This window comes from Python bivittatus, unplaced genomic scaffold (assembly GCF_059951505.1).
Source record: "Python bivittatus isolate LINGU-HERP-01145 unplaced genomic scaffold, Pbiv_v1 ctg000060_np1212, whole genome shotgun sequence".
Classification (NCBI taxonomy): Eukaryota; Metazoa; Chordata; class Lepidosauria; order Squamata; family Pythonidae; genus Python; species Python bivittatus.
Genome location: NW_028277044.1, coordinates 16266279 through 16282935, shown reverse-complemented (window position 1 = coordinate 16282935; position 16657 = coordinate 16266279). Strand labels below are relative to the sequence as shown.

Here is a 16657-nt window from a genome sequence, read left to right as displayed (position 1 = left end):
TATTTTTTCTCAAACTTGAGCTTTTACAGTGTTGAAACTCCCCATATGTGCCCACATCTATACACAGATACACAGACATAGAAAAAAGTCTCCATTGTGCTTTTCTTAGTAGTAAGCAAATTGTTTTTAGAAACCCTGGGCTCACTCTAACACCCTCTTTTCAGCATTCTTACAGGATAGATATCACGAACTCCCCACGGCACATTGTCGCTGCCTCTGTGGCACACCAGAGGGAGAATCGATAGCACATGTTCTTTTATATTGCAGGTTTTGTATAACATTATAACAAAACCTTATTTTTCCCTTTCTAGCAGCAATCCTTGGACAATCAGATAGCTTCCGTGTTGATTTTCTGCTCGCTGATAAGGTTTTTATACAACCTACAACATTGCGAGTTTTGTTATTTACCATCAAGGCTTTGGCAGAGACTCCATAGTAGGATTTAGGATGGATTGCTGTATATGCTTATTTGTGTTTATCTCTTTTTATTTCTCTCTCTCTATTTGCTGGCTAAAGGCCACTGTAGAGTCGAAACTGAATGGAATAGAATGCCATGTTTAAAGTGACAGACTAAGGATAAGGAACCTGGGATAGCCTCTGTTTGGCTACCATCTTTCAGCTTAACTTGTGAGGCTGAGTTGATGTGAGGACAGAATGGGAGGGTACAGAGCCATGTCCCACCCTGTGCTTCCTGGAAAGAGGGTTAAATAAATGAGAAATAAATATTTAGAGGAAGCTTTAAAACACCTTCTCTGGACTGGGGCTTGCTTGTGTGTTAAATCAGAATTCCCACTGTCCCTAGTCAGGATGGCCCACTGTCATTGTTAGCTAGAGATGGTAGTGTCAAGGCTGGCTTAAAAGACCTTGTGAAAAGGAAAATTGTGCGTTGCAAGAACAAATTGTTTTCATGTTGTGATCTCACAAAGGCCTCAGTGCTGGAATCAGTCAAAAGAAGGGAAACCAGAGAAATAAGCAGAGAAGCAACATGCTTCTGGGAACAACCAATTTCTTGTTGCACCAAGGACTTAGATATTCACTGTTCTGTTTCCCCCATGGGTAGACTCAAACATTATTGCCTTTTCAAATTTCAGCAGTTTAGAGTTGCCTATTCCCTCCCTGGGATGAATCATTTGTCTTTATTGCATTGAAATGTAATACTAACTCCAGTATTGCACATCACGTTTACAATCCATAAGGACGTAACCATCTCTTTGCAAAAATAATGATGCTTGCTTTCTTTTTTATTTTTCTGCCTAAATAAAATCCTTCAGTGCAACAACCTGGGTGAGTATTTGTGTTTGCAGTATGTGCATATGCACACAGAGGTGCATACGCACGCACACACACGCACGCACACACACATAGACGCACACTCACAGAAGTCCATACTTTGCCTGGCTGCAAGACTATTTAGTTGGTGGGCGTGAAAAATAGGTGGTATTTACTTCAATCGCATAATCAGACTTTAAATGCTTTATTTGATCCTCATGCAGAAAGAAAAGAAGAGTGGACTCTTAAAACTTCTAGCAGGAGCATCAACAAAAAAGAAACCCCGCTCTCCTCCCTCGGTGTCTCCAACACACGACCCAATGGCAATAGTGGAAGGGATGCTACAAGGTGCAATGGGACCAGAGCTGTCCTCTCTCTCTAGCCATGGGAGGGCAGGATCGTGCCCTATAGAAAGTGAAATGCAAGGAGCAATGGAGATGGAACCTCTGCACAGAAAGACGGGGTCTTTGGATTTGAATTTTTCTATTCCTTCTCCCATAAGGCAACTGCCCCCTTCAGTGGCAACCAGCCACCCAGAAGCTAAGCCGTTGTCTCGAGAAAGGTAAGTCATTAAGCACAAATATGATGCAATGAAAATTCCTCATTTGCATACCTACATTTTCAAATACTTTCAATTCAGGCCAATTTTTTTAGATCGCAGCACAGGAACAATGCTAGTATTTGCAGTTTGTTTTGCTTTTTTTTTTTTTTTTTACTATTATCAAAGCAGATCAATAAGAATTCTTCCAGGGCAGAAAGCAGAGAGACCAATCCATCCCCCTGATTGTAGTATTGGGGGTGGGGAGAATGATCAAAATAATAATGTTCCATTTGTAGTCGTCAGGATGGAAGTGAAACCAATACTTTGATTGCCTGTCAAGTCTGAGAATAACCTCTAACTTGAATTGTACTCAGGAATCAAGATTTTCTATAATTGATTTATTAATTAAATCAATTCATATTCCTGGTTAATCTTTGTCCCCTAGCAGATCATGTTTTTTAATCAATAAGTGAGGAATATTAATTTCATCTTCATATGAGGAGCTTAGTCTTGGAATTACTTGAGCTGCTACATTAGTCTGGAAGTTCATTCCACATTCTCATAAATATAAAAGTACCTTTTAAAAATTGTGTATCCAAAGCTGCATGTCATATCTGATCCACAATGAAGAGTCACTGCCAGTTTACAACATGACACCAGGCACCACCATGTATACCCAAATACAGGTAGTCCTCGCTTAACCACAACAGGGACTGGAAAATTGTTTGTCAAGTGGGGCGGTTGTTAAGCAAGTCACTACGTGACTGAGCCCCATTTTACAACCTTTTTTACAACGGTTGTTAAGCAAATCCAGCTTCCCCAATGGATGTTTTTTACTGGAATTCACTTAACAACTATGTGATTTGCTTAACGACCATGTGATTCACTTAATGACTTGTAAAAAAGGTCACAAAGCACAATCATGTGACTGCAGGAAGGTGGTGCGATGGTTTGGGATGGTTGTAAGTGTGAGTACAGGTCGTAAAGCACTTATTCCAAGGCTGTTGTAACTTTGAATTGTCATTAAACAAATGGTCGTTAAGCGAGGACTACCTGTACTCTGCATTTAGAGCTTTCATATTTTATTCATAAGTATGTATATACAGTGGTACCTCTACTTACGAACGCCCCTACTTACGAAATTTTCGAGATACGACCAGCTCCGGCCCCAAAAATTTACCTCTACTTACAAACTTGCCTCTACTTACGAACCGGATCCGCAGCCATTTTCCCTGCTGCCACGCGGTTGCGGCTTCCTGTGGGCGAGATTGCGGTAGCAAGGAGACGTTCGGTGAGGCTTGTGGTGTGTTTTGTGGAGTTTGGAAGGTTTTTGTGGCGTTTGGAAGGTTTTTGAGGTTTAAAAATAAAATGCATGTGTTTCAGAACTGTTTAGCCGTATTTATATTGAACCTTATGGGGGAAATTTACCTCGGGGTGCGACCAAATTCGGAAGGCGGATTAGCCGTATTTACATTGAACTTTATGGGGAAATTTGCCTCGTGGTGCGACCAAATTCGGAGGGCAGAATGGATTAACCGTATTTACATTGAACCTTATGGGAAAATTTACCTCGACTTGAGACCAACTCGAGTTGCAACCAGAGTCACGGAACAGATTAAGTTCGTAACTAGAGGTACCACTGTATTACTAAAGCTCTCATTGTGTTTATCTGTTTGTGTGTTTGTACCTTCATATTAGCCCAAGTGATGCATTATACTGCAACAATTTTTGAATCAAGGTACCTAAAATCAGCTAACTTAAAGAATGCATAAAAAATCTGGGACCCATTACACCTGTGGAATTGAAATGTCCATGATATTCACATCACTTTTATTCTCAAAGTCATGGCTATTGCAGCATCCCCACAGTCACATGGTCATGACTTTCCTGCCAGCTTCCCACAAGCAAAGTCAGTGGGGAAGCTTGCAGGAAGTCGGAAGTCGCTCCCACTTCCACTGTTTTTTGCCTGCCCTTGGTCATTCTGTTTATTTGTTTGGGTAAGTAAATATTGACTTATTATTCAAGTTTTCTATTTATGATATATACTCTTCTTAGATGATTACAGGACCGTCCAGCATTGGGGTAAAAAAAAAAAGTATGGTCAGCCTAAAATTTAATGTTCATTTTGGTCACATCAGACTGCCCTACCTTTCTGTCAAAGACCCAGTGGCTCACAGGGTTGTCTAGTAATATCTAATTCCCAAACTGACTCCAAATTACTACCTCCCTCTGTCTTTAAAAACAGGTCCACCCAATCCAGATATAAAACAAAGATTGGGATTCAACTGAAAGAGTTACAGGGTACAAAGGCAAAGTGTTGAACCCTTCTCTTTCTGCTGCTCTTAATCTCATTACACATCTCTTCCAGCACTTTTTCACCATCTGGTTTTAACTCAAGAAGTGAACCTCTCTGGACCAAACATTCCTGGTGAATGGTCATGCAGGGAAATGTAACAAAACAAAGGAGAACCTGTGGGGATAGAATTACTGTGAGGGAAGATGGCTTGTCCAGCTCCATTGGCCCACAGCAGAAGTTGGGAACCATGTTTTCACCTTTGATTTTGTCCCTGCCTCCTTGAATATTGAATAAAACTAAACAACTACGTTAGGTCAGGCTCCCCAGCTTAAACACAGCTGAAACTTCCCAGACACTCAGTACAGAAAGGCTACATAGAAATCTTTATTGCATATTAGCATGAAGCCACTAGAAACAGAATGAGTTCCCTTTTACACTCACTTAAGGTCAGAACTGGTGTTCCTTTGCCCCACCTTTCCCATAGTTCATAGATTTTTTTGCCTTGTACTTCTTGGCTTTAGAGCTAGTCAACAGCTGATTGTTGGCAAAACTGACATCTTGGCTCTAAGAAGCTTTGGTTCTCAATGTCACTCCTAGAGCTTGCATTGGGATTAGAATTTTTAAAAAATACTTTCGTCCTATTGGATGCTTGAAATTTAAGCACTTGAGAAAGAAAAGACCTGGAACATCCTAGTCTGACTTGGACTCATATCTTCCAGATTTGTGCAAACCCTTGTGCCAAATCTAGTCCTACCATTCATTACAAATAACAATAGCAGCTACGCTTTTTGAAATTTTCAAGCTGCAGTATCTTTGCTTATTGTCATCTATATTTGATACATTGATAAATCAAATATAGCTTGATCTTCCAGATGACCAGCCTTTCTGTGTCCCAGTCCTCCTCAGCCTTGGTTAAAATCCACCCCTAATTGATCCAGGCTATGTAGATCTATTCAGACATCAAGGTCTTACAAGCAAGATTATATCTGGTTTTTTTTTAAGTCTAGGGCTCAAAAAAACCTGGCTTTTCTAGCCAATTCAGGGTTGTCTGCAGAGTCTGGTCAAATAAGTCAAGGTGGTGGCCACAACGGTGCAGCAAAGCTCTGCCCATGTTGCTTGTTAAAAATATAAGCAATTACAGTGGAAGCCCTCAAAAGTTGTCATGACCACAAGCCACAGTTACCTTCCCAACTCCTGCCACATATAATGCTGGCATACCAGCAGCCCTGCCTTCAGGCATCTTTCCCAGCATGCCACATATTGCTATGACAGGAGTTGAGAGAAAGGCAAAGAAAGGATCAGTGCTAGTGGAAGCACAGACTGTCCAAGGCAGCATTAGATTGTATCAGCACTGGCCTGAACTGCCATCTCTCCATTCAGAGATAAAACACGACAGTGGTGCAAGGATATGTGACCAGGAATGTTAGCTAGTCAGTTTGGTCTGGTTCATGGGAACCAGTTGCTACTTCTTTAAACATACATCTCATTTTGTTTCATTCAGCACTACAGGGAATAAAACATACAATTTTTACCATTGTTGTAAGACACAATTAAAAATGGGGGGTTGTGGGAAGATCGTCATCACTAGTGGAAGACACTGTGAAGGTGAGGGGTGAGGAAGAATCCAAAAGGAAGGTGCTGGAAAGAGGCAGGCCACTGGGAAAATGGGAGGGGACAGAGGAGGATGTTGGGAAGATCAGGATGGGCCTCTGAGAAGATGCTGAGAAGACCATCTTCCTAGTGAGAAGATGCTGGGAAGATGGGGGCTTGAGCAGGCTTGTGGGAAAATACTGAGATGTGGCCTGAGTGGGCCAATTGGAAGTCACGGGAGGAGTGGGCAGAGGTGGGTCAGGATGGGTCAGTGGGAAGAGGTTGGAAAGAGTGGGGGGAGTTGATAGCAGTACAGTGAGATCAGGGAAGATAACAAGTAAACCAGTGGTTGCCTAATTTAGATAACAGTCTTATATGTCATGCTTGCAAGCCTCTGGCAACACTGCGCAATCATTGCTCAGGCGGCACCTGTCATCTTGAAGCCATGCGTAATCATATCAATAGCACTGAGACAACCCGCTGCAAAATGTTGTGAGAGCTACTAGAAATTGCCACAGAAATACCCCTGGTATTGTTAGGGACTGACACTGCAGTAGCCTGGTTTGGCGAATCAGCAGAGCGTTATTCTGAGACTTAACGGCTAGTTATTTGTGCTACATTTTGAAAAGAAAACCCACAAAAGCAAATGTAGCCAAATACTTTAACAGACAGAAATGTCATGTGTCTCTAAGTGTATATGCATATATATGTATCACTTTAAAGTTTTGCCATCTGTTAATTGGAAATAAGTCTGTCCTTCAGTGGAAATTTTGTTAAGTCTGATTTTCCATCTCTTTTTTAAAGCATTAGGGGACCTGAGCCAGTGTCAAGATTGTTGTGTCAGTACAATGCGTATCAATCTGAAGAATTCTGGGGAAAAGGAGTTTACACGTCCTTTTGCCAAAATGATATGGTCCAGTGAACTATGACTAACTTTCTCTCATTTTGTTTATCCATATGGAGTTGCAAGATTGTTGGCATTGTTTTAGCTAAAATTGCTGTAATGTAATAATGCAATTAGTCAACACTTCAGCAGCATGTTTAAAATAATGCAAACATTTATTTACACAATGGCTGAAATTGGCAGTGCACCCTAAATGTAAGAGGAGCAGATCTGCCATAAGTAATTTGATAAGAATTTTTTTCCCAGCCAGACAGCATTTCTCATGCCAAACCTTATTACATGTGTATATGCATATATAAGAGAGGCGACAACCAGATTTGGTGGGGTGGGGTGGGGTGGGGTGGGGGTGGGATTGCCAATTAATTTCAAATCAGGGAATAAATAAATTCACTAAATAAATACACATACACAATGAGCATTAATTATATATGCTGCATTATGCCTGCATGGCAAGTTTTGCGCGCGCGCACACACACACAATCTGATATGGTGTACTGGCTCTTCTGTCAATTTCTGACCATGACAAAGTGGCAGTCTTGCTGGAGTAGGTCCGTCTATGGGGCTGCTAAGCATTGATGCCAACTTGATGGCACAGAATCAATCAGTCAAAATCATGTTGCTTTGCAGATGGATCTGCAGTAAAGCTTTTTTCTTTTCTTTCTTGGAAGATACCGAGTTGTGGTCCCGTATCCCCCGCAAAGTGAAGCTGAGATTGAACTGAAGGAGGGTGACATTGTGTTTGTCCACAAGAAAAGGGAAGATGGTTGGTACAAAGGGACGTTACAGCGGAATGGCAGGTCAGGCCTCTTCCCCGGCAGCTTCGTGGAGAGCTTTTGAAGGCTTGGGTCCTGGACTTGAGGGACCTCCTGGAGGAAGTGCCAGAGCACAAAATCATATAAAGCAGCAGCAAAGGGAAACTTTCCTAATGTCCACTAGCGGAGAGAGCCGTGATTATGATTTCCAAAGGCTCTCAGCTCTTCGATTGACCACCTGGGGAACAAGGGGGCTTGCACCGCTTTCAAACCCACATTCAGTGCATACAGCAGTATGTTGGAGTCGTGCCTTCTACGTGGAACAGATCAGAAATGGAGAGGACACACGTTAAAATCCAGCCAGTATACTTTGTGTAAATGATAGAGAAACTATGTTTGAAAAAGAAAAGAAACTTGTTCTATTGCTGTAATTTATTTCTCTGAGCTGCAGTGTTCTTATTGCTGGCCGAGGGAAGAGAAAGAGGGATGGCATTTCAGAAGGGAGCCAGAGGATGCTTGGAATCATAGACCTGTTTTCTCTCCTCTAAATAAAGGGCATAGACAAAAAATATTGCTCACCTAGAAAGAACCAGAAGCCCAAAATATTTATTTCCATGTATACCTCAAAAATACGCTATTCCATGTCCTCATGATGGCATTCCCAGCCTGCCACCACAGCCCAAAGTTGGCTTCAGTTGACTTGGTTTGGAGGTGGTGGTTTCCTCCTCTTCTCAGCCCAAAAGGTCCCAGGCTGACAATCCAGGGCGCTGTGGGGTCGGCGCCGTCAGAGGCAGCGTTCAGCTCCAGTTGGCCCAGCAGACCCGCTGCAGGAATGGCCTCTCCTCACCTGGGCATGGTACCAGCTCCATGGCCATTTTGGCTTCAGTTGTAGGAGAGGCCAGACATCTTGCAAGTGCAGCCTCTTCCTTTTTCTCTGGGTTGTAGAGGCTGGACATAGGAACGGGTCTTCTGGGGGGTGGATATTTCCATGTCCAAACCCCAAAACCCTAAAAAGCCTCGGAGCTAACAGGACAGAGGGGTTGTGGAGGGATTGTTTGCTTTCCCAAAAGTAGAAAGCTCTAGAAGAAGGTGAGCAAGAAGGCTCAGGAGACAAAGAGGGCTGCAGGCAACCGGGAAGCTCTGGCTTACCCCTGGCAAGGCCATCACAGGTCTGGGAGCTGAGCCACTTTTTGCCATGCCTGGCTGATTCGGGGGCCTCCTGGGCTGGGCATCAAATGCCCTTTTTGCCATGGGGGGCATGTCGCCTGGAAGCAAGAGCAGGCAGCCGAATTGACTACATAGCCAGAGAATTGGCTATGTATGGAATGTGGGAATTCTCAGATATTGGAGAGAATATGGCCCAGAGCATTCAGGGCTGGAGCCGGGACTTCTGCCAGTGGAAGGCAGCCTCCCACCTCCTTGGGACTGACTGGCTGCTTGTCCTTCACTTTGGCCTGTTGGTCCTTGCCTGTGCAGTCTAGGGAAGGGTGGCGACTCTGTGTGCAGGGGAAATTGGGGTGGTGGTGGGGCAGGAAAGCTGCTAGTCTAAGGGAGTGACGAGCTGGAGGGTGAAGGGCCCAGCCCAAATGATCCAGCCCACCCAGTCCAGCTGTCAACAGCAGAAACTCAGAGCAGCATGAACAGGGCAAGAGACCCTTCTGGGAGAAGGTTCTGGGACTGGAAGGACAGGTTCTTTTGGCCAGCAAGGCCCATAAAGGGCAGGCAGAGGGAAGCACTTTTCTCTCCCACCTGCTGTCTCACCCAGGGCTTGACTGCTTGGAAAGCAGATTCAAGCAGGAGCTGCCTCCTGACAGCCATAGATCTTTGAATCACAGCTCCCATGTTTCCCTTCTCTTGGCTGTGCTTGCTGGGGATAATGGACCCAGGCTACCAGCTGGGCTCCAGCCTGCCTCTACTTCTGGTTCCCCAGAGAACCTGTGTAGAAACCCCTCTCCCCCATAGTTCACAAGTGGGGAGTGCTTAGTGGGGAAGAAGCAAAAGCCTTGGGCCACAGCTTTCAAACACCCTGGCCGTTCTTGCCACAAGAACATCAAGGACTTGATCTCCCATCGATATTCCCACTGCCTCACTTGGACAGCTGTTGACACTGGGAAATCATTCTTAAAGAAGATCAATAGATCCTGCAGAAAGGGGGAAAAAAATCAGAGGAGCATGTTAGGGAGTACTGAAGTCCCCAATTCTGCCTCAGTCACATTCAGGAGAGAGATTGTGGTTGGACTTCCCGCTCGTGGGAGAGGTCAACAGGACGAGGGAAAGGGTGACAGGGAATCCACCAACAGCTGCACTGAAACTAGTCCATAGTACAGATGGGAAGGACAGCAAACTGCCCTGCCCTGAGGTATTAGCAAAGCCCACTTGAGCTCAGTGTATTTTTCTGCTGCTCTAGGGAAGGGAAGAAAGCTCATGAAAGTGGCTGGCTGGTTAAGCTCAAAGAAATTAAGTATCTGCTGCCTTGCAGAGAATTCTGTTCTCAGGATCTTCCAGGGCTCCCCGACGCCTTCTGTGTGTAATGGACAGTATGTGACCAGCCCGTGTCAAAGCCCCTCCCCTTCCCCACATTAAAAATACAGCTAAGAGACCCCCAGTATCGAACTGATGCTCAACAGTTCTATACTTTTTCATTTGTTCTGAAGTCCTTTTTTGGCTCCCTTTTTAATATTCAACTTCAATTGTTGCTTTATTTTATCAGGATTTCAGACAGGAGGACTTTTTGTACGATATATTTTGCTAAGGTAAGAAAGGTTACCCTCTTGGTATTCCTTATAGGTAAAGGACTTCCTGCTTTGCAAATAGGAAGCATTCTTTAGAATTCATTTAAAAGAAACCAATTAGGAAATTATCGCTGTAGAGGTAATTGTTAACTCTGGTAAACTCGCAAAAAAAAAGATCTTTACCCTGAAGCTAATTTCAGCCTAGGATGTTAATGCCCCAATTAAAAGAAAAATACACCACTCAGCAATTATTCATTTGTACCAGTATAGGGAATTAGTGGCCCTCCAGATGTCCTGCAGATGTTGGTGAATTACAGTTTTTAACATCTCTCACTATTGGAGCTGCTTCCTAAGTGTTGTAGTTCAACATCTGCACGGCCATGGGCTCATCATTCCTGATAAACACAGACAAGCAAAGTGTTGCCTTGGTAAGTACACCATGAGTTTTGTGATTCAGGTTTCTTAATGAAGACTTAATGAAGCTTCTGGGTGCACCTTGACTTGTTTCGAGCATGAGAAAAATACCTGCTCTTTATGCAGAAGAGAATCCCTGGATTCTAATCAATGTAATGGGGGAACATGCCAAAACTAGGGCAAGATGCCAGATTTTTTAGTTAGCTCCAAAGAAAGAAGAGTGGAAGGAAAGCGGCCGCTAATCACTTCAGTAAACACAGCAAGAAATCACGTTGTGCTATGATAAATAAAAATAGTCCATAGAGGGCAGAGGGAACCTCTGGTCCATAGTGCCAATAAAATTCATCCATGGCAAACAAAAATCTGGCAAGGCCTTGCCTCTAGCCTCTGTTGCAATCTGCTTCCCACACCCATCGTGGCTGCACTGCCAGGAACAGGCTAAAGTTAGGGAGGGCTGTGCTTTGGATCCAAAGCTAAAAGGGGCTCCAGAGCAGGTCTGGGTGTTCTCACTGCCCCTGTCGATGCCTCCTTGAAGAAGGTGTCTCTTCCGGGCTCGCATAATACCAGGAAAACATGCATTAAGCTAAGGGGTCCAAAAGATCAAGATGGTAGATGCAACAACACAATCAAAGCTCCACACTTTTGTACATGAGTCAACATAGCGCACCTGTATAAAGACTTCAGTGAGACAATTGCATGCACCTTCTTGCAGATGCTTCGGTAAGGAGGCATTGACAGCACAACTATGCCTTCTCCAAAGCATCTTGTCACACACTCTTAGCACCTTCTGAACTCAAAACACACATTTTTGTGGACTCTCATGGCTACCATGCAAGTTGGTGAAGATGCAGCTTCTTTAAGGGGTCACCAAGAGGTGGGCATTCCAAAGGGCCTTTTTGCCCCTATTGGGACCCAAGCACATCTTGCTGCTCTGATCAGATTAGGAGCTTTTTCTCCCCAACAAAACTTTAACATTATCAACTGAGACTGCTAACAGCTGCAGAGGAGGAGAGACACAGGATATTGCTGGAGAAGAACCTGTCTCCCCAGTGATCTTGATCCATTTTGGGGAATCACCATTTCAGGCTGCAATCAGGTTTCAAAAAGGGTGTCCATTGTTTGCTAATGGAGGCTGTTTAAAAATTCTAGTTACAATTCAAGGGAGGAATTTCAGAGGAAGAGATTGGCTGTCAAACATTGCCACTCCTCTTTAAATATCATTCCTCCAAGTTACAGTGAGACTTTAAAATTCTTTCCATAGGTCAGGTGTTGGTGAAGACTATTTTGAAGCCTCTCCTATTACAGTGGAGAACCATTTCTGGAGGGATAGGAGTACAGTTCCAGGAAAGGCAATTGGTTGCATCTGCACAATAGTTGCCCACCCATTTTAGGATCAGCTGTGTCTGTATCAGTTTGGCCAGTGGGGTTTCTTCTGCCCAATAAATACTTGTTTCCCATGTCTTCTGCAAAACCACATCATGAGGTTTAGAAGAAAATACCTTGTATACACAGTCATATCTGGATTCAGCCTATTCTTTGCTGAAAGAACATCTGTTCATAAACTCAAATTCCAACCATTTTATTACTCCGTGTATTTTGTATCACTTCTAGGAGTTAATGTCAGATTCTGGAAGATCAAACATTTTGGAGCTGGTAATGCATAATCAAATGGGCGGGAAAGTCTTCTGGGATACTGCTAAATACCGTGAGGTCCATCTCTCCTACAGTAATATGTCAAAAGTCTCTTCAAAGTATGGTATTCCATCTAGACAGATGATCATTCCAGGAGATTGGGGAGCTTTTCCAGGACAATTCATTTTAATTGGCTTCTACTTGGCAATAAAAAGAACACTGCAGACTCCCATAAGCACAGAGCATTGGAATTTTTCTTACACTCTGTTTTACCATCACAGAAAAAGATAACATATGACTTGTTGTTGTAGAAATGTACCGTTCTAAATACTGTTTAGTTTTGTAACCTGGGTCAAGTGACAAAATCAGGCAACAGAAGCTTCCTGCAACCAGAAACCTAAAGGTGCAATAAATAAGAAGCCAAAAAATAAACCTACAAGTTGGCTGGTGACATTGCTAACATTTTTTAGCAGATTGAGGAATATTTTTAGTAGTGTCTGTGCTCAGCCTCATTCAGATGTCAGAGACATCTCCCAAAATATTCTCGGTAATTGAAATGGATGGCTTTGTCCTGCTTAAAGTATGTCCTTTGTGTCATACGATACCTGATGAATACCAGAGATACAGACCATTATCCCTCCAAAATGTAAGGTCATTATATTTGGCTCTACATATTTTTAATGTTGCCAAACCGCAAACTAATTGAAACAGCAAGCAAGCATTTGCCTACTACAAACAGATTTCTGATGACATCCATCTTTGGACAAAAGCTCATGTATTTGGGGGCTGATCTGTTGGCTGTATGGTAGTGGGTGGCCAGCTGATAGTTGAAATGGAAATGTGCAAATAATTATTTTACAAAAATAAAAACCCAGAAGCAAGAACGTAATGCTTATATACTGAAGTACCCTACAGGTCTCCCTGCTTTAAAAAAAAAAGCCAAAAAAATCTAAAGAGAACAAGCAGAGCAAAGCAAGTAAGTTCAACAATTTCTCAGCTATTTTTCTTATTTTCCCTTTTTTGTACTGTGCACTACACCTTTATGTAGCCAGAGTTGCAGGTGGGACAGTCTAAAGTTTTAGCAGGGTATTCCAGCCTTCCTAAAATGAGAGGTCCTAACTAGGGTGCGTGCTGTTTTCAGCTATCATTCATGTCTTTCAATCCCTACCTTTTGGAGTTAAAAAAATACCATCCAGCACATGATTGCTCTGAGGAATGTAGCAATAGTGTTACTCTCTCCCTTTCTCTCTTTCTTTTGGTCCAGGTGAAGAAAACAGTCTGGGATTTGATTCTTCTAGGTTTCCTTTGCAATGATGGAACCAACCTCCCAGGTCCCAACCTGAAACCCTCACTGTGGGTAGGACATTCCACGCATGGAGCACTTCCAATGCATCTCTACTCATTGCTCAAATAATTCCCAAGATCCAGCCAAAGCAAACCATTTTTAAATCCCTTTGTTTTTAGTGGCATATAGTTTCCATATGCTTAATTTCCCCATCAAACTTTAAAAGATCTTAGAGAAAATTAGACATTACAAACATTCAGGCAAGAGTTCAAAAAAAAAAAAAAGCTGGAAAGGAAATTTAAAGGGGGCAAATGGAAGGAGATAGTAATGTAAGTTTTTCCTTATGTTCTGTTAAATCATAATACTCTCAACTGCTATGTGGGACTTCAGCCACATTTTTGCATGAGTTTTAGACCCTCAGTGGGGTGGGAACTCCCTCAGATAGCAATTGTAGTGAAGAAACAATGGGATAACCACTTCTTCTCCAACAACTTTGCTGCACAATATCCTACACACATACACCCTAAAGTGTTTCTTTCTTTCTTAATGCCTGGGATACTTTAAAGCTGTAAGCTACATTAGCAGTGTTGCAGAAATTAATTGGGAGGAGAAAGCTTACCTAATCCCAAAAGAACAGCCATGGCGAGCAGGATGAGTAAGAAATATATTGACCTGAAGGCAAACTGAGAGCTATTACTTGCCACCCACAGATTCAGAATGCTCTCCACCTCACACAACTCTGCTTAATGTTGTCCTTTTGCTGGACACATTCCCAAAGTACCAGGCTCAAATTGACCTATGGGATCTATTTAGGGTCTAGAAATTTCCCTGGAAATCTCATTGGTACCAAACAGCTAGCAACCAGGGTTTTGCTTTCCACATACCAGATTCCCATGTTAAAATTAAAATCTCATCAAGTTGGGTGCGCCTGAAGAGCTGGAGTACCGGAAGTGATGTTGGAAGGGCCCTGTATTTGTGAACATCACCTTTCCTAGCTTTGTTGCCTGGAAAGTCAGTTTTAAGTTTGTGGGGAATATGAAAGGCAATTTGTGATACAGAAACTGGCAGTAGGTTGCTATTCAGTGGGAGGGCACACCCATTCCCCCTTAATATGGACAAAGGCTTGCCTGCTGCTAAAATAACTCTGGCTTGGTAAACATGAGGCCAAATTTATCTCAAGCTGGCTTCCTTCCTATGCTCAGAATGTAAAATTGCAGAGGTTCTTGGTTCTCATACTTTTTCCGGGGGGGGGGGGTAAAAAGCTAGTGGTTTACTGGATGCAGGTGTTACATAAACTGGGTTAAGCCAAAACAGCCAATAATTTACCTCACCTCCCCCCAAAAAAGCCCTGTTCAGAATTCAGTATTTTTAAAAAGGGTTGGGTTACCACGGTTTCCCCTCCAGCATTAGGTGCTGAAAGACTCATCTATCATACTTCATCTGAGGATAAAGACAGTTCTTTGACTGTTCAATGCTCTGCAAATATTGGTTGCTGGTGCTTAGATCTCATTCGTCATGGTAGCTCGGACTAATTTCCAGTGGTCAACCAATCCCGCATAAGTAGCACAAGCACCCGCGGCAAAGGCAACCCACAGACATCAGACAGTGAATTCTCTGTCCTTATAAGAGTTTTAACTTCTACAGTGAGTCCATTGAGAAACATGCCTCCAATGGACTGAAAGCATGGGGACGAAGGGGTGTGTGAGTGCACGCACATGTGTGCATTTCTTGTGACAGAAACCTGTGAAGAAATTGTCCTTGCAGCCTTGTTTTGTAAAAGGCCAAATTTGTTATACTGAGAAAAAAAAAGGTTTCTGCAAATGAAAAAGCCTTTGTACTTTGCACATGTCAGAAACAAGGATTTTGTTACACATTAATGTTAACATATTATTTAGAAAATGTCAATGGTTGTTATGAGTACAATGACAGACAGTGACAGTGTTCTCATCCTTTAAATAAAATAACCATTAGTGTAACCTGAGTGAAAGAGCTTTCTTTTGCTTGGCTGAAGAGTAGTAATTCAGAAGAGAGAGAGAAAGCATGGTGCTTGGTTAACAAACAATATAAGTAACCCAGTCCTTCAGCTTCTCAACAGTTCCCAGGATCTCTTTCCTCCTTCCCTCCCCAAACATTCTTTTCTGATTAGTCTAGTGACAGAAGTAATTCATGCTTTTCTTTTTCCTGTCCTACTCATTCAGGCTGATCTACACAAGACAGGATCCTCAACTGTCCCAAAGATCACTGAGAATCATGCTGTTACCTTGGGGCCAGCATCTCCATTCTATTCAGCATCCCTCTGTTTGCTTGCGATAGCAGGATTTTATGTGTGGATGAACATTTCTGAGGAGTGGGAACCAAATCTGAGCAAGGATTAATAAAGCAGAGTTACGGTTTTCTCAGAAAGAAAGGTTGATTGAAGGAAGCAGATGTTAGACAGGCTGAGCCAAGCTCCTCGCTAGCTCTACCCCATCAGCAAAGTCAGAGTGAGACCAAGCGTTCTGTGGGGGTGTGCCTGGAAACAAAGGCAGAAAGAAGGTAGCAATTTCAGAAACCAAAAGCATGCAGAGTGATAGGCAAAGAGGGGACATGAATAAATCCATAACTCTCTTACCCCTCTTCACTGGTAGGCTGCGAGTTGCTGAAGAGTCAAGGCATGGGAGTCACCCTTCCAACACAATTAGCTCTCTCTGGGAAGATGGTCCCATGTAGAAATCTGGAATTGTGAAGGCTCATTGGGCTAATCTGCAGCATCGAACTTTCTAGAAGGAGAAGTCAGTTTAACAGGGGTCCCTGGGACATAAATGCAATTCTGCCTGTCTGGCCCATGACACCAATTTCACCCAAGGGCACCACTGTATGTGAGATCACTCCATTGCTTTGCTACGTGGAAGTACCTTTACGACGCTTTCCATATCTATATACATACGTACATACTCTCTAAAGCCCTTGGCAATTGCTCCTGATGCCACCCCTTTATGAATTGTTACTTAAGCGTAAAATATGTTGCCACATTAATTACAAGCCAGCGCTTCAAAAATTCATTAGCATGCCAATGAAAAGTATGTCCCACAAAAAAAGAACACTTTTATAATAACATTCATGCTTTGAATCCAGAAGTTCCCAGAAGATGGTTCCTAATATCTCAGGGTAAAAGGCTAAAATAGCAAACGATAGGACTCTGGTAAGTCTTGGAAAACCGCAACCAATCACAGGAGACAAGACTCATTAGACAGATAATGAAC

General features: G+C 42.9%; 1 protein-coding gene across 1 annotated transcript in view; it reads left to right on the top strand.

Moving 5' to 3' along the window:
* Positions 1 to 15391, top strand: part of SH3RF3 (SH3 domain containing ring finger 3) — a 220634-nt gene extending 205243 nt beyond the window's left edge. The window contains exons 9-10 of the mRNA XM_088136560.1: positions 1494 to 1831; positions 7269 to 15391. Of these exons, the coding sequence (XP_087992686.1) occupies positions 1494 to 1831; positions 7269 to 7437 (507 nt within the window). The 3' untranslated portion in view covers positions 7438 to 15391. The remainder of the gene's footprint in view (positions 1 to 1493; positions 1832 to 7268) is intronic.
* Positions 15392 to 16657: the final 1266 nt, after the last annotated feature.